Raw genomic sequence first — 27,222 nt, forward strand, 5'->3', positions numbered from 1 at the left:
GTAGGTATAGGCACACAGACATAAAATAAGCTTTATTTTAAGAACCTTAAAACTTACTGTACTTTAGGTACAACATACACCCCAATACACAAGCTGTATGAAGCTCCAAAAGAGAGAGAGAGAAAAAAGACAAAACATCAAAAGTATTATATACACACACACACACATGCATAAACATGGTCTTTACAGTGTAGCTGCAGCACTGGGGGTCACAGGCCTGATGATGAGGGTGAGCTCCATTGGCACAGGAGGAGGAACGAATCTCTCCTCCCTCAGCAGCCGCAGTAACAAGTCTTCAGTGTCCTGTGGCCAGCGGTATACACGCGTGTTCTGAAGCCAACGTGGGACGTGTTTCTGTGAAGAGTGTGCATGTGTTCGTTAAGGTAGATAGTGAGAAAATGAGAAATAAAGTGGGCAATAGTGTAAAAATGCTTTCTGTTATGAAGCAGAAGTGTTTAGTTTTCTGACCTGGGATGCATTGAGGAAGAGAACCGGGATGAATCTGAAATTCAAGCTGCCTTGTTGGATGAATTCATTCTGCATCTGGCAAAATTTGGATTAAAAAAAGTACCTATTAGCAATTTGTCTCAGTATTTTTGTCTTATTTAAACAAATAGCATGTTTTTTCTCACCATGGAGTGAACATATTTAGTGTGTAGACCATGGCTGTCCACTACAGATCCTTCAATATCTGCCTTATACTTTGGACTGATGGCGATGATAATCAGGGTTGTTGGCTGTTTGAAAAAACACACATTTTGTGCACATTCACAGCTTGAAAAAACAACTGCAATTACAGCAAAAAAACAACATTAATACCTTAAAGTTCACAGACACTGCAGACCAAAAGATAAATATTAGATTTCTGTTGGAATATTCATTAACTCTTAAACTACAATGTCATATTTAGTCAGATTGTGTCCTTTAAGTCATAAAAGTTTATAGAAATAAAATTTATAAAGTGACAATGAAGCAATAATAAATAAATGTTATTGAACTTTTCACTTACATCTTTCAGGTAACTGTCCTTCCACTTATTGATGTCCATGCATCTAATGTGGTTATCAAATATGTCAATCTGTGAAATCAGAGTCCGTTAGTGTACTTGCACAATGTTTTACAGGTTTCTGAAAGAAAAGACAATTGTGTTAAAGATCTATAGAAGCTTACAGCTGGTCGGAAACCTTGCTTCGTGAGGAAGTCTATGAAGGGGACCATCTCTGAAGACGTGTCCGAGGAATAGGTTATGAAGACGTTTCCTGAGAAGAGGACAGATCATATAATCACTACTATGGTAGTTGTTTGTTAATTCTGTGATAGGTTTAAAAGTGTGCTTTGTGTATTGGGCTACACTGTGTTGAGAGGTGTTTCCAACATTTTGTCCACCTGAATTACATGACAACCACCTCACAAATGATGCAGTCCAATACACTAACACACTAACACCACATTGCAGCCTCCAAAATGATCATAAAGATGAATCAATACCTCAGACACTTTCAACAGTGGTTCAAAATTATCACAAAGGTTTTACCCAAAAATATGAATGAGATAAACATTTCAATAAACCCAAAGCAGGGATATTCTTTATTGTATTCTTTTATAATCTAGTTGAAATCATTTACAAAATAGAATTTTCATTTTCCTCCTCATGTATATTCAGATAAAATGAAATTATACCTAAACAGGCCGGGCAGGTTAATACAGACACACATTAACAACACACCCTGCTTCCAGTGCTCACTTTATGAAAATAATAATAATTACTTTTAAAAGCCCCACACAAAAGCAATCATTTTCTTCACAGGATTTATTTTTGTTTTATTGATCCAACGATCCAAAAGACCTAAGGGCAGAAAATGACTCACGGCACTCATTAGGCAGACTGATGGTTTGTCTTTTCTCATGTGGATGTGAGGCAGACGCCTCTGCTCCTGCTGAGCTCAGGCTCATCACGCTGATCTGAGACACACTCTCTACAGGGGGGACGGAGAACTGTGGCACGTTTACTGAGACACCTCCTCGGGCCGTGCTGTCATTCATGAAATTATCATGAGGTATGAGCCTGAAGCGGCCAGAAAGAAAAACAAACAATAGCTCTTCAGTTGAATAGCTCGGAAATGTGAAGCACCTGAGTAGCATGCAAATTAGATCTGACTCACTGCATTTTCGAGAATATCAACAGTGAGTTTGGAAGAAATTTACTTCCCTCAGTCTAAACCAAAGAGGTTCAGGAACTTTTACCAGTTTTGGGAGTCAGCCCAGGGACCTCTGTGCTGGTGACATGGATGAGGTTGGTGTGGATTGAGATTGTACTGACTTTCTCCTGCAGAGTGGTAATTCCTGACATCCATAGTATGATGAAAGACTGTGGACACAGTTTAAACAGTTTAGACATTTCTACGTGAAAGTTGAACATGATAAAAAAAGTTGATGGTCTTGTTGAAGTGCCAGCTCAGAATTACAAGACAGAAACTGTCTTAGAAAAAAAAAAGACAGAAGGTAAAAAGGAGGTTTCAAGATCAAATACACATAAACCTACTGATCAGCTAAATTAATAATAAAAATACAACTGTTGCTAATGGCAGTGGTGGAAGTACTATACTTAAGTGCAAGTTTAAAGTGAAAGCAGTAGTGACTGTACAGATTTTACAGACATGTAATCCACATATACGACAGGATGCATTGTTACAGATTAAACTACCAACAGTAAGTAGTTAAAATTTATATTTAAATGCCGCTTAAACATTTATCAATCAATCAAACAAACTTTATTTATAATGCACTTTTCATACATGACACATATGACAAACACAGGGCGGTAAATGTGGATTGGGAGACTAAAGCACAACAAGATACAAGAAAAATGTAAGTAAAATAAATAAATAAAAAAAGATAATATCTAATAGTAGATTAGAAAGAGAAAGATTAAATAATAAATAAATAAATAATAATAATTAACTAGTAAGGGGCTATTCTGGTGCATCATGAGTACTATTACTTTACTTGAAGTACATTTTGCTGATATTTCTATACCTTCACTAAAGTAGGATTTTGAATGCAGGACTTTTACTTATAGTTTAGTATTTTTACACTGACTGTTGTGTTGCTACTCTTTCTTAAGTAAAGGATGTGAACACTGACTGGCCTGTGGATCATCTTCTTTTTTAAATCAAACTGACTGTACATGTTAATCATTTTTGCCCTTTTCAGAAATGTCCTTACCGTGGTTGTGCATGTAGTGGTGAGGAGGTAAAAAGGGGCTGCAATGTTGCAACTCATCGTCAGATCTCAGCGGCAGAGGAGGCTCAAGTTCTACCTCTTCATCACTCTGAAGCTGAGAATTGTATTCATCATCCCCCCTAAAATAGAAAACAAAATAATATTTTTGCCCAACTCATCTTTGAATTAATCCGAACTATACTCCATTCTGTGATTGATTTCCTAGCTCCTGTGTACAAAGACAGTTTTGTCTTAGTTACCTATATGTTTGTCCTGTTGTTCCGCACTGATTTGGTCTACAGTCCCAACAACAGCACTGTCCTCTTGTGTCACCCTGACGTCTGTCTGCAGCAGGACGTGGGCAACAGCCATCAGGGGGTCGATGATGGAGATTCATCCTGGCAGGAGTCGCTCCAGGATCTGCAGGCTCTCTTTGCTGCCTCAGCTCTACATGCTGTAAAAGACGAGCTGGCTGACTCCTTACTTCCACCTTTTGTCCACCTTTATGTGCACTTTGGTGGAAATAATCTGCATCACTGCAACAGGTTGGTGTGAATTTATCGCAGAAAGGACTTGCATGAAATATCTGGTTTACTGTGACTTCAGGGTTTAAAGGCTGAATGCAATTTCCTGACTTATTTGTGTTGGAAATCATTTTCAGTTCTGGTACTTGTTCAGATTTCTCCATCTTAACCAAATAACTTCAGTGTTGCCAGAGTCCTGCAAGTAACAGAGAAAAGCAGAAAAAAAACACAAAGTTAAATGGAGTAAAATTTCCTGCACAATCTATAGGGAATATTCTCAATAAAATATTTCACATGCAGTTATTAATATATATTTATATAACCACATGAAGCATGAAACATTTTGTGCTGTACATACCAGGCCAAGAGGACAGACTGTGAAGAGAAAGCGTAACAATGACCAACCTGTTCTTGGCTGGATTCTTTAGACTCCTGTGGGTGCAGAGGCTTGTGTGTGTTACAGCCTGCTATATGCAAATTCTTCACTGCTTCAGCTGCGTCCAATCAGAGCCAAGAAAGTACCGTTTGTGTTGCTCAGCCAGATCGGCCAGAAAAAGTCTACCTGAGGTGGATAGCATTCAAAAGTGGACTCTATGCTTGGATTCTATTCTTTTTAAAAAGTTTTGTCTGAGATTTTTCAGCTGCAGGAGATACAATGAAACAGAGACTACAATACATTAAAGCTACACTCTCAAAAAACTAAATTCAAACAAAAATGTAAACAGTTAAATGTTAAACACAAATCAAACAGTTTATATGTCAGTCTTTGCTGTCTGCAGGCAAACATCTAACTTTCTACGTGCCCGGTGGACACCTGTGAAATGATTTGCATATATTCTGAGTTTAGCCATGTTGTTTTTGTGTCAAGTTCAGCCTGAGGGAAAACCACAAAGACACAAACACTCTTAGACACAGTAATTTCAGCTGCATGTACTTAAGACAGCAGTGATGGATTTCCGCTGTCATTTGCCCTGGGGGAAAAAGAAGAAGCCTGTGGTGCTATGTTCTCTAGAGAAAGCTTAGCAGTCAAGCGATCTTTAAAACCACTTACTGACTACAAAGTGTTCAATGATAATTGGTGAAAGTCATGAGTTTACAGAACAATGATGGCAAGATTGTTTATTTCAAAACCAGTTGTGTACAAGTAACAGACAGAGACAATAAATAATACAGAGACCAAAAACATTTCCCGTATATCTACTGAATTAGGGTAAACAAAGTGACACAAAAAAAGAGTTTTTTGCTCACTTTTCCACCCCTGGAAAGCAACAAAAATACACACAGAAATGTTGTACTGTCCTGGAATGCACCCTCTCACCCAGAGAGAGAAGTCTGATACTTGAGCATGATAAGGTGTCGTCCAGAGTTGCAGGTGTTCTTGCAGAATCATGTACGTAATATTAAACGACACACAAGACTGGCTGAAATGTTGAGCAAAGGAAGAAAAAAAAAACAAAAAAAAAAACACAGACAATGAAATAAACACGTTTGGTCTCGTAAAAAACGTGTTATTTCCAGTTACACATTAAGGAGGGACAAACACAGGTTTGAATTCTTCGTTCTCGTCATGTAAGTGGCAGTTAGTTTGTTTGGCCGCTCAAGCGAAAAAGACAATCTGAATGTTCAAAGCACAATTCTAACACAGCCTGCTGCCATTTAACAATGCTTTTAAAATATCCTCAATATAATAAGCAGTCACCCGAACAATGGTTGCTGTTGGTGGGGGGAGGGGCGAGGGGGCTGAACTAAAAGATACTTTAGGCCGATCTATAAATCATTGGCTGAAGCTGAAATGCAATGGATGCACTTAATATCAGTGCAGATGCCATACATGTTTGGGTAATGGAGTCTATGATGCATTAGGCATTTAGTTAGTGTGTAGAAAGCATGAAGGCATTCCCTTACGTTATAAGAATATCACTAAACATGAAAAGGCAAGAACAGGTGTTATAGTACATCTAAGTTCCTTGAGAAGAGGAGCAGTATCGTTATACAGTATTAACTTAGTAAAAAAAGGTCAGTGGACTCCCAGAAAAACTTCTGAGATATTTCAGTCCACAATGTCTAACTATTACCATTCCTACAATTATTATGTCAATATCTGTTACCAAGCCTCACACGTTTTCTACGAGCCGTAAAATTCTGAAATAACTTTGACCTTGGATTAAAAAAAAAAATCCACACATTTCCAAAATATCAAAAGTAATATAAAAGGAAACAAAAAAGAGATAACAAGCAATTTATATTTACACTACATACAAGTTACACAACACAACTCATCTCTTTCACCCATGGCAGTCATTTTTCAACTCTGCAGTCACGTCTCAGCGCCCCCTCCCACCTCCAAAACATCCTCTGATTTGATAGTCAGTTTGCCGTTGTGGCATCACCATCTGTCTTTATGTGTGTGAGGCTTGGAAGTCAAGAAGTCAGTCGATGATGCCACATGATGAGAGAGAATAGGTGGTGTCTGGCTCCCTCTGGTGGGAAGCGATGAAATGACATGAGATGAGGGCAGCGGCGCTCAGAGGTTATCCCCCGGCTGGTACTGAGGCTCAGTGGCAGTGAAGTAGTCCTCCAAAAAGGCCTGCAGGTACTCGAAGGTGGGCCTCTCCTCCGGGTCTTTCTTCCAGCACTGCACCATCAGCTCGTGCAGGGACGTGGGGCAGTCCTGCGGGCACGGCATCCGGTAGCCTCGCTCCACCTGCTCCAGCACCTCGCGGTTGTTCATGCCTGGAGAGAGGAGTGTGGAGAAATGAAGGCAATGTGGTTAAATACTCACCTTTCAAATAACTTGTCTCATTCTCTTATTCATGAGCCACATTTTTACACATCAACTTGTTTCTCATAGGAACAGTGTTGGGATATTTTATACTATGCAGCTGCTGCGGAAACAGAAAGCATGCAACCAAAATAATCTAAGATCAAATTTAGACTGAGATGTGCGCAAGTTGCCCCTGTGCTTAAGTTTGATGAGGAAAACTACATAAAAGGAAAAAGCTAACTGATTTGGGTGTGCAAACCCTTTTTTGTGCTTTGAACTTTGACTTTGGTTGCATTCATCCCAATCTCCCTTTTTGTTTTTGGTTGAGTGCGATGTTCAAGCACAAACTTTCATGCTCAATAATAGAATTGACTTAAAACTAATCAAATTAGAAAGCAGAATGATTGTGGTACGGTGGTGCAGTGATTAGCACTGTCGCTTCACAGCAACACGGTTCCGGGTCTGAACCCGCCGGCCCTTCTGTATGGAGCTTGCATGTCCTCCCCATGCCTGCGTTGGTGCTCTCCAGGTGCTCTGGCTTGCCCCCACAGACCAAAAACATGCAGGTTAGGTTCACTGGTGACTCTAATTGCCCGCAAGTGTGAATGTGAGTGTGATTGGTTGTCTGTCTCTATATATGTTAGCCTTGTGATTGCTTGGCGACCTGTCCAGGGTGTACCCCGCCTCTCGCCCAGTGTCAGCTGAGATTGACTCCAGTTCCCCTGTGACCCTCTAAAGGATAAGAGGTAAAGTAAATGGACTGTAAAGAGCTTCTGTAGCATCATGAAGCTAACATTTTAAAGCAAACAGACTTTTTCAACTAATCTCTCTTTAATTCAACGATGCTCTCCACAATGGTGACCAATTGTCCTCATAGGACAGCTTTCACGTGCCCAATGAGGGAGATGATGTTTAAAGCAAACATATATTTTGGTCTGAGCTCATTACTGATCTCACAGATCTCACTGTACACAACACTCTGCACAGCAGAGAATGGGGAGTAACGATACAAACTTTCCCCCAGGGGATAATAGAGTCAGTGCCAACAGCTGGATGAGGGTGGGTCTTGTGAATGCTACATGAACAGCAGCTGTGGCAACAGTAACGGCTTTAGTGCGCCTCCATACCGCAAAAGAAGCATTGGATGTACAGTATTCTGCAGTGACAAGAGTAGCCCACGGGCTTTGTTTCATTACTGTGTGTGACCTTTTCTTAAAGTGTCGTCTTTCCAAAGTTACTTGAGTATAATGATTCAAAATCCTATTTAAAGCCTCACACACACCTATAGTCCAACCTTACAGGTTTTTCACTTCTGTTGACTAGTTAGACCTTAGGCGGAACAACTTACACCGATATATTGTTTAGTACAAACAGCTTGGTGACATGTTATTCCAAAATAGCTTCACCCAACCTCTACCTGAGGAGAGGTCTAATCAGCCTGGGTAATTGAATACACCTGTGTGGGGAAGGGTGTGTATACATTTACAGTTTTAGGCAGATTTTCTCACTAAAATCTCTTCTTAAGTGTCCTCTTATTGTCCAGCCAGCATAATCCAGATGAAAGAAGATCTGACTATGCTGTTCTAAGTCACCTTCAGTTATTACCATGTGCTCACAGCGGCAAACTTAACCAGCTGTAGGTGTGGTGCAGCAAATACTTCACAGACTGTTTTGTCCTGGGTTTCACCTCTCAGGCTACATACAGGCTGCCCTACCTTATTTCCGGAGGTTGTATGCATGGTTGATAAAGATTTAATCTAAGAAATTTATGTTTTTTTAAATTGCTCTTTTAAGATTTTTACATTTATTAGACAGTTGATGTGCAGAGAGACATGAAACAAGGGAGCAAGAGGGGTATGACATGCAACAAAGGTCCACAGCCCGATGTGGTATGCATCTTAACCAGATGGCTGCTGGAACAACCCGGAAATTAAGCTCATTTCACTCTAATATTATTCTGTAACTCCCTCTGGTTGCTCTGGCTGGATCACTCAGTTAAATGTATAAATATAATGTCAAAATTTCTTTGGCACACATGCAGCAACACAGGGATATTTAACACGTTCACACAGTCAGCTGGGAACATTTCTCTGCATAATGCACAATGTAACGTACATTATGCAACATGCTGCTCTTTTTTTAGCTTACAGAGCTGTGGCTAAGGTCTCAGTCGACTCGAACACTCACACACACACACACACACACACACACACACACACACACACACACACGCACCACATTAATCAAACGAAAGCAATCAACTGGATTTGATGAGTGATTATGTAATACACAGAGCTCATTCTCACCTGGATAGGGCACTCTGCCCTTGGTCACCAGCTCTGTCAGCAGGATGCCAAATGACCACACGTCTGACTTTATGGTGAATTTCCCGTAGAGCGCAGCCTCAGGAGCAGTCCACTTAATGGGAAACTTTGCACCTGGAAAGAAATTTATAAACACGATTTTTAATATTCACATCTTTCTCAAGTTGCTGCAAGGTACGGACTGATTGTTATTTTACTGTTTTAACTGAAATTCCAGCAGAAATGTTTATGAAATCAAGAAACAACCTTTACCAAAACCTAAGGAGTAAGTAGGTCATTCTGCTCTGCATGGATTTTTTTTCTCTGATTTCATTAGTGCAGGGACATGACGACATGATAACATCCCACTAGGGGGAAAAAAAAACAAAAAAACGGAACAATTCCATTATCTCCCTCCCTTTCAGTTTGCACTTGGCTCAGGTCAAACAAGTAAACATTTAAATTGCTAACAAATGAGTGACTGAACATGATGACAGAGTGACTGAGAGTCTGGAAGTCGTCCTGGTGCAGTTCACGTCTGCCAACACGGGCTCAGGGGAAAACAGCGTTTGAGTGATTCGGGGTATTGCTGCTTATTCCTCATCCTTCCAACAAGGATACACAGTGACAGATGGATCTTCATGTGTGGAATATGCACACAGATAAGTGCAATCTGCAGTGCTAAATCCTGCGTTGTGCCCTTGTTCTCTGTGTGATCCGCTTTTGTCTTTTTGCCATGCTGTAGCTGTAACCGCATGTGTTTCTGTTTTCCACTGGTGTCACCGAGAGAAATTCCTGCTTATTTACTGTACTTATTGTGCAAGCATGTGTGTGTCTGACTTATCCTACTTTAAGAGACACATTTCAGACAAAAGACCAGTTATTTGGGGATGGCTTGTCCAAATGGGGACAAAAGCTGTGCCCCCCAATTGGGACAAAGCTGATTTTTGGGTCAAAGGTTAAGGTTAGGCAAGTAGTGGTTATGGTTAGAATTATGGTAAGTCTCCAAGAAATGAATATAAGTCTATGTAATGTCCCCAGTGACCTAAGTAAACGTGTGTGTGTGTGTGTGTGTGTGTGTAGAATATGTCTTGGACTTGACAAAATGGAATAAATCATCTGCCAGCCCGCACACTTTTTCCTCTGACGATGAGGTTTTTTAGAAGATGCTGTGGTTGGGGATGGAGTGAATACTATAGCACCATTAGAGTCAGACAGCTGCCAAGGTCATCACCCTGTAAAAAAAAAAAACAACAACTACATTTTCAGACTTTGTGAACCCACTAAAACTGCGACCAGTACCTTGTCTTGCCGTGTATTCATTGTCCTCAATGAGCCTGGCCAGACCAAAGTCAGCAATCTTGCACACCAGACTGTCTCCAACCAGGATGTTGGCAGAACGCAGGTCTCTGTGGATGTAGTTCATCCGCTCAATATACGCCATGCCTGCTGCCACCTGGGAAACAAAGTTATTTTTTTCAAGTGATATCACTGAACTCTTTCAAGAGGAATAAAGGCAAGATGTTGAATAGATTTACAGCCATTTCATCAGCATGAAACACAAAATGGTGATGCATACTCTGGTGTCAGATGTGATTACTTATTGACCAACAGGAGTCAATCAAAGCTTCCGATAAATAATAAAATACAAATTGCAGTAATTGTGTGATTGTCTCTGATGTCTTTGTGATTACAGTATAAAGCAATCACATATCAGCCAGTTTGGTCAACAACACTGTGCTACATGTCATGTTACTAAACTTCAAACTTTTCAAATGCTCACTAACTTTTGCTCCTGGAAAAGTGAGGAGTTGCCTAATAAACCTGTAAGTTTAAATGGCAAAACATTAAGATAGAGGTGGCTGTAATTGTGCAAAATAGGAAACAGCTGCAGATTATTAAAAGTGAATTAAACTGTTAGAAAAATGTCTTTTAGAGCGCACTAGTAACACATCCACAGTGTACAGCATCATAAGTTGTGATTATTTTTTAACAGCGTACCTGAGCTGCCATGTCTACTAGATTTGGCAGTTTGAGGCTTCGTCCTTCTCCATCCTTGAGGAAGTCAAGCAAACTCCCTACAAAAACAGAAAAAGGTTAAAAAAATGAGTTAGGATCTGCAGATTGTTTTCTGCTGCCAGGTTTCAACTCAGATTTGGATCAAAACTGAAGCAACATGTTTTAACTAATGTGACATCAATTCTGGGATTCCAGCCACACATGTTACACTTGTCTCAGATATTTATTTGTTAGTTATTGCTGTGGTAACTGAAGATCTCAGGGTTTCTGAGAAAATTTGCTTTCCGTAAAACCAAACTACAATAAGTGTCTGTATCAATGCAACAAATTGCACTTTCTTCAATATAGTGATGTGGACTTAGCAGGACTGAGAGCCATGTTCTGAAGTAGGACACTGTACTGTCCATGCAGGTGCATGAATTATGTACACACTGTGTAGGTGTGCGCACAAATGCACGTATGTAATATTCATAGTGTCTATTTAAGTGAAACGGTGCTACCTTTGCTCATGTACTCTGTGACGATGTAGATGGGTTCTTCGGACACCACAGCGTAGAGCTGCACCAGCTTGTCATGTCGGAGCTTCTTCATGATCTGAGCCTCCTCCAGGAAGGATTCAGGCGACATGGTGCCAGGCTTCAGAGTCTTCACCGCCACCTTTGTGGTGCCGTTCCATGTGCCTGAAGAGACAAAGAGGTTGTTCAAGGGTAGTTCTCCAGAGCGTGCTGATTGTGTGGCATTTCAGCAGGATTTTATTTTCAAAGAGAGATATGCACCATTTGAAAAATATGACTCAGAGTCTGAAAAATAATGAAGTGTGAAAGTTATAAAATGACATAAAAGTATGTGAGGGTGATATAAAACATGCTGAATACTTTTGAATTTATCAGCTATCTTGAGAATGTTATTTACTTCTGTTGGTTTAAATACAGTTTAGAGCAAATACTTGGCAACAAATAGAGGCTGGAGGCAGCTGAAGTATGGAAAAAAAAACATTAAAGGGCATAGTGTGATTACAATTTAAATTAAAAATGAAGTATATTGATAATGTAGAAATACAGAGTATTTTTCTGGTTTATCAAATTTCAAATTTTATGAATACAATTTACTCTATTGTAACCAAAAGCTTCATTCACAGTCCAAACTGCTCTGAAGAAATAAAGGAAACAACTTGCCACTGATGTCCGTCTGTAAACAGCACGTATCTAAAGCTTAAGTTGAGTTAAGTTTTCAGACATGAATTAAGATTTGAGGAAGACTTAAAATTTGTTTTCATTTTAAAAAAAAATCCATTTTAGGATTTGACTTAATCCATGTTTGTTGAACCAACAACATGTTCAGATGGAACATATTTTCACCGCCCAATGTGGGACACATTAAGCACATCACTGAACTGAAGTGAACTAAGAAAGGCTGTGTCTGAACATGGTTAAGATATACCTTGTCACAGAAATAACAAATTCCATATCTTCCACAACTGTTAAATACATACAACAAGTTTTGAACTTCTTAAATGATGCTGACATCTAAAGACGCATCATTCATCGCTCTTTATGGGTAATATACAGTAGAGTTGAGGTTAAGTCGGGATTAGTCTCGGACAGTTAAATGATCACACATGTATTTATGTTTTGCAACTTTGCTCACAGCTGTTTATTTTTTACTGATGCCAAAAGACAACGCCAAAAAAAGATACACACCCATCCAGACCTCTCCGAACTGGCCGTTGCCGAGACGCTTGATGAGCTGCAGCGACTCCCGCGGGATCTCCCACACGTCTTTGGTTTTGACGGACAGGTCGGTCAGGCGAGGCATGCCTTTGTGGCACGGCATGATCAGTCTACAGCACAGCCCTGCGGCCCTCGCTGAATCAACCATACAGTTTGAATTTAAAACCATATTAGAATAATGTGGAAACACGCTTTGATTCTTTCGTCATTTTAAGAAAAGTGAAAACAAGACGCAGATTTCTCATGTCAGGATGTTTTTGTACCTCCCCCATAAATGTAGCAGAGTCTCACCAGAGTAGTGCTGCACTAACTGCTGGAGCGTCTCAAACTGGGCCCTGGTGGTGATGTAGTAACCTCCGCTGTCCAGCTTGCGAATTTTATAGTGTTTGACGTGGTCTCCCTTGATGTCATCCCAGTCCTGGATGGAGAGGGAGTAGGCCCCTGGAACACAGTGATAAAGAATGAAACTGGCAGACTGAAGTAATTTAGAGCAAAGTCTGTGGTAAGACTTGAATTAGTTTGTTTCATGAGGGATTACAGAACATGTATTGTGACAATGAGTGTATATGTAGTGCATTGTGCAACAGATTCAGGGCAATGAATATGAAGCACCTGCACAGTTAATGAATATCAAACTGAATTTTAAGTTCTGAGGTTGGTCTGATGATTTTATTGCACTACTTATAATGCTACATTGCACATTAAAGTGTTCCTAAATATTTTTTTTTTTATTCACAAACACGTCTGTCTGTTTCCTAAAGTTTAAAAGCATTCAACATCTCAGCATGTTAGAGTACCTTTGGTTGTTTCACTCTCACGGATGAGGAAAGTGCCTCTGGCGTTGCCGTTGGAGAGCAGTTGCCTCTCTGCATCCTTTCGGCCTAATTTACCAAAATACCAGCTGCGTGGAAGGAAAGGAAAAGTCAGACTATAAAGTATAATATATAGTCAAAACATTTTTCAAACATTCTGTCTTTATTCTTACTGTAAGTGCCACTATGCCACATTTAACAAAAGGCAGCGAGATGGGCTCTCAAATATTTATGATGTGCTCTCTGCCGATGACGTTGCCGTGCCTCCGAGACTCAGAGACTGTGTGTGTGTGTGTGTGTGTGTGTGAGAATGTGTGTGCTCATATAAAAAAAATCTTACTCACTCCTCAGCCTGGATTGAGTCCACTGGAGCCACATAATTGCTGGGAATGTAACCAGTTCCACCTGTAGTGAGAGAGCGAGCCTCCCACCAGTCTCCCTCACTTGAAGAGAGGAGGATAAAGAGAGATGAAGGATGGAGGCAGTGTGGAATAAACGGAGACAGACAGAAGTAGCGGATGCTCAGATTTATTGGCTGTCGTGTTTCTGTCAGCACACGCATAAAAACAAACCGTAACATGTAAAGCAGTTGATTTCTAATGGGTGGAGCTGTCTCTTTAAAATATAAGAAAAAAAATACAAATTGTACATAATATAGTAAGAAAGGATGGCTTTAAAACAAGCGCTTCACCCGTGTTCTGTGATAGCAGAGACTTTTAGAGCTATCCCTAAAACAAGACAGGTCTGTCATACTTCACATATAAAACAAACACAAATTCATCGCTCAGAAATTCACAACAGACGAAAAGCAGACAGAGAAAACACGACCGCCACCTTTAATGCTGTCATGCAGATGTTTTCACACTTACGTGCTGTTGAGGATCTGGAACCTCTCCCCCTTTCTGAAGCTGAGGTCATCCTCTGTCCTGGCCTCGTAGTCGTAAAGAGCCACAAACAGAGTCACCCCTGAAAGGAGAAGACAGTTACATGTGCTGGTTAGCGGCGGTAGCGAAATGTTAATTGTATGGATGAAGTGTAACGTCGGGTTTTTCATGGTGGTTTTATCATTGGGTTTGTTCATCTGTCGAACACATGGGCTGCTTGTTATGTAATGGAAATAAGAATCACTGCCTTCTTCATCTATTCTTTGCATCACATCAGCTCCGCTATTTCAAAAACTTTCAACTTCTTTCAGTTTATGATGTTATGGTTTTCTTAATATGTACTGTGTATTCAGTACATCCAGATATTCATCCAATCTTAAGCTTCCCAATCAATCTTCAATTGCACGCAGAGGTTCTTAAAAAAAGACTACTTTAGCCTCTGGTTTATAATTTTGTTTTTTAATGTCATATCTTAGATTTTTGACATTGTGAATAATTGTTTTAAATTATTAAGGGAAAGGTAATGATTTTTTTGCTTTGTTCCCATCCTTGTGGATTCCATTGTTATTTATTTGTTATTTAATGAATTTTAAAGCCGTAACAATGAATATTCTTAGACTAAGAATGGATCAAATAACTATGTGTAATATTAAAAAATGTTTAGTGATGAACCCACTGAGAATTATCGCCCGACTCTGCAGTTCCCCTCAGCTCCATGGTGCTTTTTAGCATCTTTAAACTCACTGTTTTGATTTTAAGAAGCCGCAACTTTACTGTTTTGATTCAATCTCATGACTCTCATCGAGTCATTTTCACACGCAGCAGGCAGCAAACAGTTAGTGACTAGCCGGTGAACATAGCAGAGCATTTAGCAGCTAAGAAAACAGATATTTCCCTCAGGAGTTGATGGAGACAAAACAGAGCTAAAAGTGGAGTAAATATTGCACTTTCATGTGTCAGTTGGCCAAAAACACAACTACCAAATGAATAATAATGTTGCTCCTTGTCTGCTGGATGTCAGCAGAGAGTTACTGGCAAATTCCCTATAACAACTTTATAAGTTGATAAGATAGTGAGAAGATAACTTTATTGTCATTGTACAAATACAGTGAAATGTCGTTTGGATAAGATAAGAACGAAATACTGCATATATACAGAATATGTAATGTAATGTAAAGGAATATATGAGAAATATTGCATAGAACAAATCATATAATATGTCAATGCTGTGTTTACAGATTGTTGCGCTGCCCCCAAGAGGCCAAATAAATAAATAAATATATCAAATAATGCACATTTCACATGACAATAAGCAAAACTGCTTCTTTTGCATGCAAAAAAACAAAGTATGACTTCCCTCTCTATCACACAGAGCATCATCTAGGAGTGGTGAGCGAACACTTAATGTTGCCAAGGTCTAGATTAGGGAGGCTAATCAAGTTTATCTGATGCGACAGCTCCAGAGTTCCTGTATCTGCTAATAAGCTTGAAACTGTACAATGATTTCATTTTCTGATTTGATCTAAATCATCTCTGGACAATCGGAGCTACAGTGATTTAATAAAGCTCTGCACACTTCCCTGCAAATGCAATGACCTCCAAAATACACTTAAGAATGACCGAAACTCAGAGGCAAACATGTGATGCCCTTGCAGGTGGTATGTGTGTGTGTGTGTGTGTGTGTGTGTGTAGGGGGGTCTTGTTGCAATCTTAGATATGAACATTGCTTAGCGCTGCCCTCCTGGAGTTATTTCTTATTCATACTAGCTGCTGATGCTGACTCCACAGATGCAGAGTGTTTATCTGTGCTGGGATCTACCGTCAGAAAAAAAAAAAAGGGTTGACATCAAAGCAAGAGATGCTGTTAATTTATGCATCACACATCATATGTATCTTTAAAATCTTAAGTGAGAGACCGTAAACTGCACTTCCCCGCCCCTCAAAAACACGTTTGCACTATTCAGTACAACGTCTATTCTTTCTGGTCGTCAGATGTGCCTTGCAGAGTAACCACAGCGATAATTTAGGTCACTCTGTTTTCCATTAACTTGCAGCCAGTGGTCATTCATCTTCTGCAGTGAGATGAATGTATCACAGCGCCACAATATGGAGCACACACACGAGAGAGGAATCATAAATTCACTTTGGACTACAGTAAGAAAAAAATAGAGAAAAATAAGGTGACATTTTCAGCCTCGATGGAGTTCATGTGAGATCGTTCAGTGTCCCCAAACATCTAACTGCAGATAACATGTTGGGATACCAGTTCTGTTAGACAGTGGGAAGAGAGTCGGGTCCCCAGGCATAAGGTGCACCACTTCCATGGTACAGATTTGAAATTGGTCAAAGTTTATCCCCTCAGGAAATAGCAAAAATGAGCAAAATGTTCAATCTTGTAATGTTTGGGTGAAAGAAATACAAAATGTGCTAAAATACCAGAATAGATACAACTTGGTTTGACGTGAGGTGAAGTGCAGGTGATGTCAGAGAGAGGCTAACATGTTAGTCCTGGAATATAAACCCATATGAAACTGATTTTAATATAATATATCCTCTGGAATAAAACTTAAAACATAAACTTCTGTATTGTATTATGTATTCTGTATTTTGTAACTGCAGTTTTACTACAATAATCCCGTATACTACAATCTTTAATCTTTAAATAGCTGACTAACATTTAATGTTAGCATTAAGTTGATACTAATAGGTCTTTTTCACACCATGTTAATATTAAAATCCGGTAGTTACAAAAGCATTCATAAAAGACTCACGATACAATTATATCTACTCAGTGGGTCTATTTTTTTACACAGACGTTACAGCACTGTATCCTCACCTGCCACAAAAATTAACCTTTTTTTGGCAGATCATTGCCCATTGGTTCACAGACATGATGGCTACGGTTGGATCTTTCTTAATATCCCAGAAAATGGGATATTAATGAAAACTACAGCAACTTCTAGACAAATATACTGATATATGTATAAGTGTGGCATAAAAAAGGAGGCTTAAAAGATGTTGAATACTGGCTCAAAATATCATAATCGAAAAAGCTACAGTTTTTCAAAAACCTTGATCAGCTGAAGCATATTGGCTATCGAACAGGTGTCTTGCATTCTCAACTCTTACACGCACCCACAGATTTATCAAAAAGAGGTTTTCAGCCTCACCTGTTCCTCCCCGGGACCGCAGTGTCCCAGACTGCGAGGACGTATGGACCCCTCCGAACACCGTCACCCCCTGTGTGGCGCCGCTGTGGAAGTTGTTGTAGTTGGGGATGGTGGTGACCCCGAAACTGGGGTAGTGCTGCGGCGTGGGGTCAGACCCATAGCGGTACCCCGAGTTGTGTGAGAGGCTGGTCTCCCGGTCATCAGTGAGTTTTGCTGCTTCTTTATCCTTACATTGGACACAGCCCATTCTCTACTTTCTGTGGGTAAGAGAGAAAAAACACAGAGATGGAATTAGTGCGTAGGTAAAATAATAGCTCAAAAGCCGACTCCAGTGGGGAAATTATGATTCAATATTCCATTATTTCAGAGCTTCCTCTGAGAGTTACAGCGAGCCTTCTGAAAAATCTTTCAATTATGCTGAAATTAAACACGATACTTCAAACTCCATCACTAATTATACAGAGGAGCATAATGCGACAGAGCTGCAGTGTTTGGCTCCTTTTGATCGCTGTTGTAAACATTTGTACACATTGATGTTGACGTGAGACACTTAACACTGAGAATATCCAGCTAAACTTGCCATAAAAGAATTTAACAGCACTACTTAGCATGGTTTACTTTTCCATCTTATTGCACGACCACACATGTGAAAAAGATTTACACCCAACCGTTGCATTTACAAGTTGGCGTGCACTTTATTTTTGTTTGCTTTACAAGGAGCCACACACCCGTCTATAGATTCAGAGTTAAAATGCACAGAGAGACCCTTAACAGCAAACCGCTCCCTGGCTCTACGCTGGGTCTCATGAGGGGCGACTGATGGAGCATTTGGCCTAAGCTAAACCAGTTTCTGTAATGACTGAGGCAATCTGCTTTGCCAATTAAAAAGTGCCTTACCGTCTTTAAAGACCCAGTTAAACTAATGCACATTTCTGCTCCCTGTGCCCCCCCCCCCCCCTCCCTCTCCTCTAAGCCCTGGAAGCTCATGCAGCCGGTACAACACGGCTATGAAGAGACTGCTGACAGCACTGTTGTCTTTCATCAGCATTAGCAGCCAGCTGACTTCGGAGATGGCTAATTGGAAACACACTTGTTTACAGTCGCTGTGGACGGGGATGGGATGCCGCAGCAGACGGAGGAAGAGGGAAACCGGCGCAAAGCTCTTGACCCCGACTAGAGACTCCGTTATATCCACAATAACAGTACAGCTGGTTGGCTCTTTTGTGTCAAGAGTAATTTTTTTGTAACCAGAGAAATAATCAACTTATGAATAATGTTTTTGCTGGTGAGTCAGGCAAAAAAATATAATATATCAGCAGCATCAGTATACAGTTTCATTTGGGAAGATTCTTTCTTAGACTCATTACGTGTTATCCTCTGCATACTTCAAATGACATCTTTTATATCTGCAATCATTAGTCGATTATTCATCAACAATAAATGAATCAGCATCATTTTTTAAACAAATATGCCAGATTTGCCGAGCAAATATTGCTGCTTTTGGCATCTCAAATGTGATGATTTTATGCTTTTCTGAGTCATACATGATAATAAATTGAAAATCTTTGGGTTTGTTTGGACAAAATTAGACATTTAAAGATGTAACCTTTGACTTATAACGGGTATTTTCACCATTTTCTGTTATTTTATAGACAAAAACAATCAAGAAAATAATCCACAAATGAATTGATTATGAAAATAATGGTTAGTTGCAGCCTTAATCCATATTATTCATCAAATAGAGTAGCAAACCAGGGAAATATCTGAAAATGATTGTGTTTTTAAATCTTTTCCTAGGAAACTAGTTTTCCTCTCTAAATAATGTGGAATCAGAGGTTTGACCTGCATGACACTGGAGCTTAATGGTTACAAGGAAAGCTACACAGGGTATGACTAAATTCCTTCAGGCCTGTTTTACATTTACTAGCAGAAAAAACACAAATGCCTGCATCGGAAAAAAAAATCACTTGTGCAACAGGGTACAAGGAAAGTTGAGTACAGAATGTAGTGGAAGACCAAATTCTTGCATCAGTATTTGAAAACACCGAATGTTAAAAGACAGACAAAATAAAAATGACCTTTTCTGGGAGTGCTCTGGCTAGCATTACTCATCATTTACTACTAGAGTTAAGCAGAAAAGCCCACGATGCTTTATAATGGCTTGGCTTCATTTGTGGAGTTGATGTTGGAGTAGGTAATTACATTAAATCAGACTCTTAAAAGTACCAGTAGTAGTGGAAAATCAACACAAGCACACTATCAGTATCACATATTACAGCCTGCTCTCTTTTAAACTATAAACATCAGTTTTGTGTCTCTGTTAAGTTGCCTTTGTCTTGCCTACTGTATGCTTTCAGATATTTCGCTGTCGACACACTGCAGATTTTGTGACAAAACACTACAGTGCACTAAATAGATGCCTACCAAGTACAGAAGTCGCTTACTGTGTACAGCATTTTCACTTTATCCAGTTCTTTATTTGTACCACACTGCTTAACCAACAGAAGAACAGAGCTGCTGCAGAGAGAAGGAGATCATTGTGATTCATTACTGCCAATAAAACACCATAAAATACCCCGAAGAAGAAACAAGCCCCGCGGTAACATTACAGTATAAAGCCCCAGACCAAAGCCGACACCGAAGACAGAAATCTGAGGAGAAGGAGGACTGCAGCTCCTCTGGTAATCCTAAAGATATCAAATAATCTTCCTTGACATTTATATTTACGTCTCCCATCTTCTGGTATTTACAGTGACCTCCATTATCACAGGTATAAATCAAGAAAAATCTACCTTCAAAAACACAAGATGAGTCTACAATTTCCATTCAAGGGGAAATGTATAAGCCTCCCCGAAACAGCAGAAATGAGACTATAATATTGTCAACATGACTTTATGGAGCTGCTGTTGGGAATTCAGTAGAGCTGCAACAATCGATAGATTTGTCGATCCACAACTTGTGGCCAACAACTATTTGGATAATTGATTAATTGTTATTAAAGTCATGTTTAAGGCAGAAAAACTGGTTCCAGCTTCTAAAATGTTTTAGGATTAAGATTGAACGATCAAAAAACAGCTCTACAATACACAGCAGATTGATTTCACTTTCTAGAGTAATGGGATTATTTCAAGTCTGATACAAAACCTATATTCACATATTCACAACATAAAACAAGCCCAGGAGTCACATGGTGGAGAACAGAAAGAAACAACCGAACCAACTTGGACAACATACTATAGGTAGCTTCTGTTTTCTGATGTATTTTCTCTTTAACTGCAGTGATTGAAATAGCACTGCAACCGCTCCTGGAGGGATCAGAGTAAATGAGGGGAGATCTCACGTCGTTGTGCTGCCTGTAGGGATTATGAAAATCTTCCTGCTCTTGAAGTAAAAAGGCCAGGGACTACCGTAGCTTTAATAGAACTGTAACCATTCTGCTGCACAGAATCTAGGCCATCTCGTATTGTTTATATACATACGTTCCCTTTGTGGCGTTGTTTTTTTGGCCGAGAGTTCGCTTTAGTAAACATTTGCATATGAATCACGTCTGTGTGCACTTTGTGTTATGGCTGAAATTGCCGGATGAGTCTTATAGAAATAAGGCTCCTTTGGACATCAAACAGTTTCCTTTAAGGGGATAAACTGATTCAGATTTATCAAGTTTAGCTCGAGAACATTTGACAGCAACAGGCAGACTTATCGCATTTTCACACAATAACAGAATAAGAGTTTCATGAACATTCATCAGCGGTACACGGCTTTCAGATTCAAGGGTTACTCAATTACACGCATGAACCAACACTATGGATCTTATGAAAATGTCAAGATAAAGTCGTGCAACATAATGATTTGTGTTCTTCTCCAAGTGTCTCATCATGACAGAGACACACACACAAGCACATGCTGGCCTGTGCTTGGTGCTTGACCTGCAGCACAACCCCCCCCCCCCCAATAAAAAAAGCAGATGATGGCATCATAGCCGCGGGGCTCATCCCTTCCGTGGCACAGCCTGGGTATCGCATGACCACCTCAGCCTGCAAGAACACTCATCACGCTATTTTCAGCCCCAAATGAACAGCTTGCCTCCGTGAGGGCCACACTAGCGTGATGAGGCAGGTCCAGTGGGGACAGGGTCGTATGGCTACGTGGGTTATTGCGTTGTAGCACAAGACGGAGAAAAAAAGGAATGAGTGGGAGGGCTTGACTTAAACAAAAAAAAAAACAAAAAAAAACACAGACAGGCGAGGCTGTTATATGAAAACTCCTCATCTTGATTAACCCAAGATGCTGTCTGAAATCTGACTCTGATGTCTGGCCAAATATGTTTAATAGTATTTGTCTACGCTGCTGCAAGAGTCCCTCACATCGGGAAGTAATGAATGAAGAAAGATGAAGACAGCACAAAGCAACAGCACAAGGTTACTGCTACTACATCACTCACAACCGCTGGGCTCAACTGGAAATTAATTTACTGAAATGAAGGCCGTTATTTGGATGCTCTACGGGCACAAGTGTTAATCATCTGTAATAACACACGCACGCACAGAGCGCTGGGAGCCCTAATGAGATACTCATCCATTTATAGTAAAGCTGTGAGATCAATATACTAAATTAAAAGGACATGTCAGGGTCACACAGCGTAACTGATGGATTGAACAGGAGACAGACAGTCAGGCCTGAGAAACGGACATATGTGCAATTTGGTTTTGTGCGACATACAGCAGAAAGAAAGGATACTTATTACTTCTGCACATGTACAGTTATTTGCACAAATCATATATGTAGCCTAAGTATTATAATTCATATAATGTATTTAGCTTTTAAATGTTTCTGTTTTGTTGTATTTATTATTTCAAAGACATCTGTATCTGTTTACTACCTCTTGTACTGATTTAACATGTGAATTTCCCATCTGGGGATCAATAATTATCTTATAATGCTACAATGGACACTAGAATTACAACTAGTGATTATTTTCATCATTGATTCATCTGCTGATTACTGTATTTTCAAGATGAATCCTTTTATATTAATAATTTTGTCCATAAAATGTCAGAAAAATAGCAAAAAAAACAATCATGATCATTTCCCAGAGGCTTATATCATGTCTTCAGATTCCTTGTTTTATCCAACCATCAGTCAAAACCCCCAAAATATCTAGTTTACCATCATATAAGAGCAAAGAAGAGCAGAAAATCCTTACAAATATTAAAAAGATTATGAAAACAGTTGCTGCTGAACTTTTTTGTCAGTTAATAGTAATGAGAGTAATGATTTCGGCTCTATAGGACAAGTTTACAGGTTACTTTTCTGTATTAGTGTTGCTAAAATTAAGTTCTGTAGCAAGAAAAAAAAGCAGATTTGAGACTGTATCATATCTAGACATGCGCTCACTACTTAACCTCAGTTAACTTACAAAGCTCTCTATATCACAATCGTTTTGCAATTCAGCGAAGCCTTCAACAAGACAGCTCTGTTTAATCTGAAGTGTGGGGTCCCTCTACGCTCATTGACACGGCACATAACAAGGTCAAACCTCCCACACCCCTCTGACTGATGTCACGCTTGCAATGACCTTATTCAACTCCAAAATACAACTTGTTGTCGAGTCTTTATTAAAATTACCAAAAGAGGATCATTTTCAGTTCTGTGCCGTTTAAATGCAGTGAAACCCCACTTGTGTGTTTACTGACAATCTCTTCCTTATGAGTGCCATTCACTGAATAGTTACAATATTTGCTTGTGTCAGACAACTGAGTTCATTCAGTGTATCAACAACAAGACAATGGCCACATTTCACTCTGCTACAAGATTATGTGCACAATGAAATGCAGTGTTGGGCTTTCAAAGCATTCTTCACATACTGAATGAAAAGAGCTAGTTATAAAACCCACAGCTTAGCTTCATACAGTATGTACGTGTGGGTTTAAGCCTAACTGTGTTTTAGCTTCACAATGTTCACAGTTGAGTCATGTTGTTAAATCACTGCGGCCATTGTAAATGAGTAAGTCCATTCAATCAGCGAGATTTGTGCCTAGTAGATGAACATTTTCCAGAATGGGGGAAAAGGGCAACTAAGAAAAATGGGAACTTTTTCTTTCTTTTTTTTTTTTTTTTTTTCCAGAAACAGGAGCAGATTCTCGCTCTTCTGCCTGTCAGTCTGAACTAGTTTGGGGGGTTCAAATGGTTCTTTCCAAGTCTTCTGCCAGTGGAGGGCAATGGTCAATGTAAGAATCCACTGGAAATAATGATGCAGTGGGTCTACAGCGATGTAGGTTGGAAGATTTCTGCTTGAACTAAATAAGACTTAAGTTGCTGGAAAGTGCAAAGCAAGACACGGGCTACAGTATGTGCTGTATGTGTGACATCTAGAGCTGCAACGATTAGTCAATTTATCGATTAGTTGCCAACTATTCAACTGTTTTGATAAACGATTAATCATTTGGAGTCATTCTTTAATAAAAGAAGACATCGACTGGGCTTTAAGAAACAGTGATCAACGTTTTTCACCATTTTATAACATTATATGGACCAAACAACTAATCCGTTAATTGAGAAAACAACATGACATCTGCTAACTGACACAATAACAGGCCAAAACTAACTTGATATCTTGTAAGTCAACACCTTTTGCTAAAACCAGACGTCAGAATGAAAACATATGAATAAAGTCACCCCTTACAGAGTTGAATATTTCACTCTACTGTTGACATATTTCATGGGAACCTGCAATTCACGAGTAGCAGCTTATGTGCCAGTATCTGATGAAGTAGCTTCAACTATATGTACAGAAAGAGCCTGAGGGGGAAATATACATGGTCCATGAACAACAATATTGAATCCCTTTCATTCATTGATACATATCACGCATGTCAATTGTGCCATCAAGGAAAGGCTGAATACTAAGAGCTTCAGGGTGCTGAGTGCATATTTACAAACCAATACACAACACACTTCTTCTGGTTAACTAATTGCACATGGATAAAACTGAGGCTTTAGTTCCCAGCTCCACACACACACACACACACACACACACACACACACACACACACACACACACAAACATTATATCATCCCTAGTGTTTGCCTACAAGATGGATGGCTGCACCTCCAGATACATCAGATAACCCGATTAGGACAGCTTTAATTGGATATTTAACAGCGTGGCAATGCAATTAGCTTAAAGCATGAGACATTTATTTTGGGGCAAATCAATAGGAGGCTGTCTGCAGGCCTTTTGTGGCGTTAATGTGTGTGTGTGTGTGTGTGTGTCTCTCTGTGTGTGTGTGTGTGTGCATGGCCTCAGTGGTCAGCTCTGTTCTGCAGCGCATCCATCCCTTCTGCTGCTGCAACACAAGAGCCCCCTCTCCAGAATCACAGCACTGCAAGACATCATCCACAATTACGAGTCCATAAACACACTCTCTCTCTCTCTCTCTCTCTCTCTCTCTCTCTCTCTCTCTCTCTCTCTCACACACACACACACACACACACACACACACACACACTGTTTACCCCCCCCCCCCTCTCCTGAGTGCAAAGTTATCCATCAAATAGATGCACCAACATCTGCATGGTATCTGGAGTGTGTAGTGGCTTGAACGCAGCGACTCACAATGTGTTATTTATCTCCTCTGCTCTCTCTCTCTCTCTCTCTCTCTCTCTCTCTCTGCTCTCTCTCTCTCTCTCTCTCTCTCTCTCTCTCTCTCTCCACAGCGCAAAATAGGGGACAAGGCGGGTGCACCAATTGAAATTCAACACAAGAAAAGAAAACGTGCTTACCACAGAAAATTCAGACTAATCCATCGGAGTTTGCAGAGGGACTTTCGTTGGGGGGGAAATTCGCCGATGTTCTTCTTTCCTCTCTGTTAGTGTTTTTCTCGCATAGAGAGAGAATAGCGGTGGGATGCCCGTCACTCCCTGCCGACTCAGGAGCTCCTGTCGCCGCCGTGCGTACTGATGATGACGAAGGCGACGATGATGTAAAGCTCACTACAATACCAGCCAAGATTTCCGGCTAATCCATTCACAATAAAGCTGTGGTTTCTCAACGCGTTCAGTAAAATTGAGCAAGTTAAAAAAAAAAAAGGCCAGTTCAAAGTAAAGAAAAAAGAAAAGAAAAAGAAAAAATATTATCTTTTAGTTATAATTTGAGGGTAATTCAACTAAAACTGCATTTCTAAGATTATGTAAAGCAGTTGGGGAGTATTTAACTATGTAGTTCAACTAGTTGAACTACAATTTGCAGTAGTTGGGTGGTAGTTTAAAGGTGCAGTGTGTAGAATTTAGTGGCATCTAGTGGAACGGAAATGGAATATAGTATTCATAAGAGTGTTTTAGTTAGAGTATAATCACCTGAAAATAAGAATTGTTGTGTTTTTGTTACCTTGGAATGAGCCCTTATATCTACATAGGGAGCGGGTCCTCTTCCAGGGAGCCTGCAATGTTGCACCGCCATGTTTTTATGGTAGCCCAGAACAGACAAACCAAACACTGGCTCTAGAAAGGGCCTTTCGCAAGTTTCGTGGTCACTGTAGGTTCTCCTACACGCTTGGAAGGGGAGGGTAAGGTGTATAGCTTCATATATACTTCTGAGTGGACCTGTACACAGACAGCTGCAGACACCACAGATGGGTATTGTTCTGTTAATACTACTTTCTGGGATTCGCTTGGAGGACCCGTCCAGACATGCGCAGTAGATCGGCGTCTACAGGGAGACAACATTGTGACTGCGTGGACTGGTGCAGACAGATCCACGCGGACACAACAAACTGCAGGTACGCGGATGTCTGCACAGAGCTTACGCATACACCCTCTGATGATGAAATTTATGCCCTGCGGACCCTGGTGGACCCCCGTGGACTTGTGGATGCAGAAAGTATAATTTCAGTTAATTCAGTTGGTTGCAATCTGCAACCTCACTGCTAGATGCCACTGAATCCTACATACTGGTCCTTTAAGGACATTCAAATCTCACTAGCTTTTTCAGTAGTGAACTACTTTGGGTCATGTAGTTGAGGTAGTTAATTACAAACTACATATTCATAGTATTCTCATGAACATGTGGCACAATGCCACAGCTCATAAGCCACAGTTGTCATTTAATGACAATCAACTGCTATTTGATTAAAATCACATGTGATGTCTATGATCAAATGCAATGAATTTCCCAAGAAATTTTGTATTTTGCTGATTCCACCCCAACAATCACTCCCTATCCTCTCCTTAAAACACAACCCTGGGCTGCCGAAGTAAGGACTGGCCTGCCCCAGTCCCTAAATCAAACACACCTATTTTACTAAGTGTTAGGTCAGTTGTATTTTGTGTAATGTATGAGATTTCAGCTTCAGATTGTGATGTAGTTTGGATGTAGTTAAACTACTTTTTGAAAGACATTTTCATTTGACAAGCTACATTTTTGAGAGTAGTTAAGATTTAGTTTAATTACTTTTCATTGTGTAGTAGCTAGTAGTTTGGTAAACTACAATTTTAAAGTAGTTTCTCCAACAGTGATGTTAAGCACCAACAATACCTCGTTTCATAAGAGATGATTCTGGGGCTTTTATTTTGACTGTCAAATGCTGCCGCATGTTCCGGGTTATCTCTGGTTGTCTTGCTGCAGCTGTGATTGCGGATCCACTCCGACCATGAGCTTTGATTGACACCGTTTTCCACCAATGGCAGATTACAATGTAGAGTGAGACGCCTCCTCGTCTTTGGAGTGACTGAAAAACAGGGCAAGGTTGGTCTTTAGAGTTCTTGTTGCTTTTCATCTTTAGTTTACAAATGTGAGC

At 40.0% G+C, this 27,222-nt stretch overlaps 2 protein-coding genes across 3 annotated transcripts; both read right to left on the reverse strand.

The window, feature by feature from the left end:
• Nucleotides 1-19: 19 nt before the first annotated feature.
• Nucleotides 20-4,304, reverse strand: LOC137199584 (E3 ubiquitin ligase TRAF3IP2-like). Of its 2 annotated transcripts, none has more exons than XM_067613969.1 (10): nt 4,152-4,304; nt 3,483-3,942; nt 3,226-3,362; nt 2,245-2,368; nt 1,869-2,065; nt 1,171-1,259; nt 1,010-1,078; nt 633-737; nt 469-543; nt 20-354 (listed from the first exon to the last, which is right to left on the reverse strand). In XM_067613969.1, exons 2-10 carry the CDS (start codon nt 3,908-3,910, stop codon nt 184-186), a joined length of 1,395 nt encoding a protein of 464 aa, XP_067470070.1. In that variant the 5' UTR covers nt 3,911-3,942; nt 4,152-4,304; the 3' UTR covers nt 20-183. The 2 variants fall into 2 exon arrangements, with proteins under 2 accessions (XP_067470070.1, XP_067470069.1); XM_067613968.1 differs by having other exon boundaries at nt 4,105-4,304.
• A 546-nt stretch (nt 4,305-4,850) lies between these two features.
• fyna (FYN proto-oncogene, Src family tyrosine kinase a) lies at nt 4,851-25,436 on the reverse strand. Its single transcript, XM_067613321.1, has 12 exons — nt 25,211-25,436; nt 17,429-17,685; nt 14,244-14,340; nt 13,719-13,817; nt 13,360-13,463; nt 12,854-13,003; nt 12,533-12,697; nt 11,333-11,512; nt 10,815-10,891; nt 10,116-10,269; nt 8,817-8,948; nt 4,851-6,479 (listed from the first exon to the last, which is right to left on the reverse strand). The coding sequence occupies exons 2-12, from the start codon at nt 17,673-17,675 to the stop codon at nt 6,271-6,273; spliced, it is 1,614 nt and encodes a 537-aa protein (XP_067469422.1). The 5' UTR covers nt 17,676-17,685; nt 25,211-25,436; the 3' UTR covers nt 4,851-6,270.
• Between the last annotated feature and the right edge of the window lie 1,786 nt (nt 25,437-27,222).

Source organism: Thunnus thynnus, chromosome 16 (assembly GCF_963924715.1).
Source record: "Thunnus thynnus chromosome 16, fThuThy2.1, whole genome shotgun sequence".
Classification (NCBI taxonomy): Eukaryota; Metazoa; Chordata; class Actinopteri; order Scombriformes; family Scombridae; genus Thunnus; species Thunnus thynnus.

Excerpts from the sequence above, each read along its gene's own strand:
- LOC137199584 (XM_067613969.1), bottom strand. The coding sequence starts at position 3,910 with ATGGAGAAATCTGAACAAGTACCAGAACTGAAAATGATTTCCAACACA. Across the intron at positions 3,363-3,482 it reads ACAACAGGACAAACATATAG|GGGGGATGATGAATACAATT; the intron begins GTAACTAAGACA and ends TTTCTATTTTAG. Across the intron at positions 2,066-2,244 it reads TGGGCTGACTCCCAAAACTG|GCTCATACCTCATGATAATT; the intron begins GTAAAAGTTCCT and ends TGGCCGCTTCAG.
- fyna (XM_067613321.1), bottom strand. The coding sequence starts at position 17,675 with ATGGGCTGTGTCCAATGTAAGGATAAAGAAGCAGCAAAACTCACTGAT. Across the intron at positions 14,341-17,428 it reads GCGGTCCCGGGGAGGAACAG|GGGTGACTCTGTTTGTGGCT; the intron begins GTGAGGCTGAAA and ends TTCTCCTTTCAG. Across the intron at positions 13,004-13,359 it reads TGAGAGTGAAACAACCAAAG|GGGCCTACTCCCTCTCCATC; the intron begins GTACTCTAACAT and ends ACTGTGTTCCAG.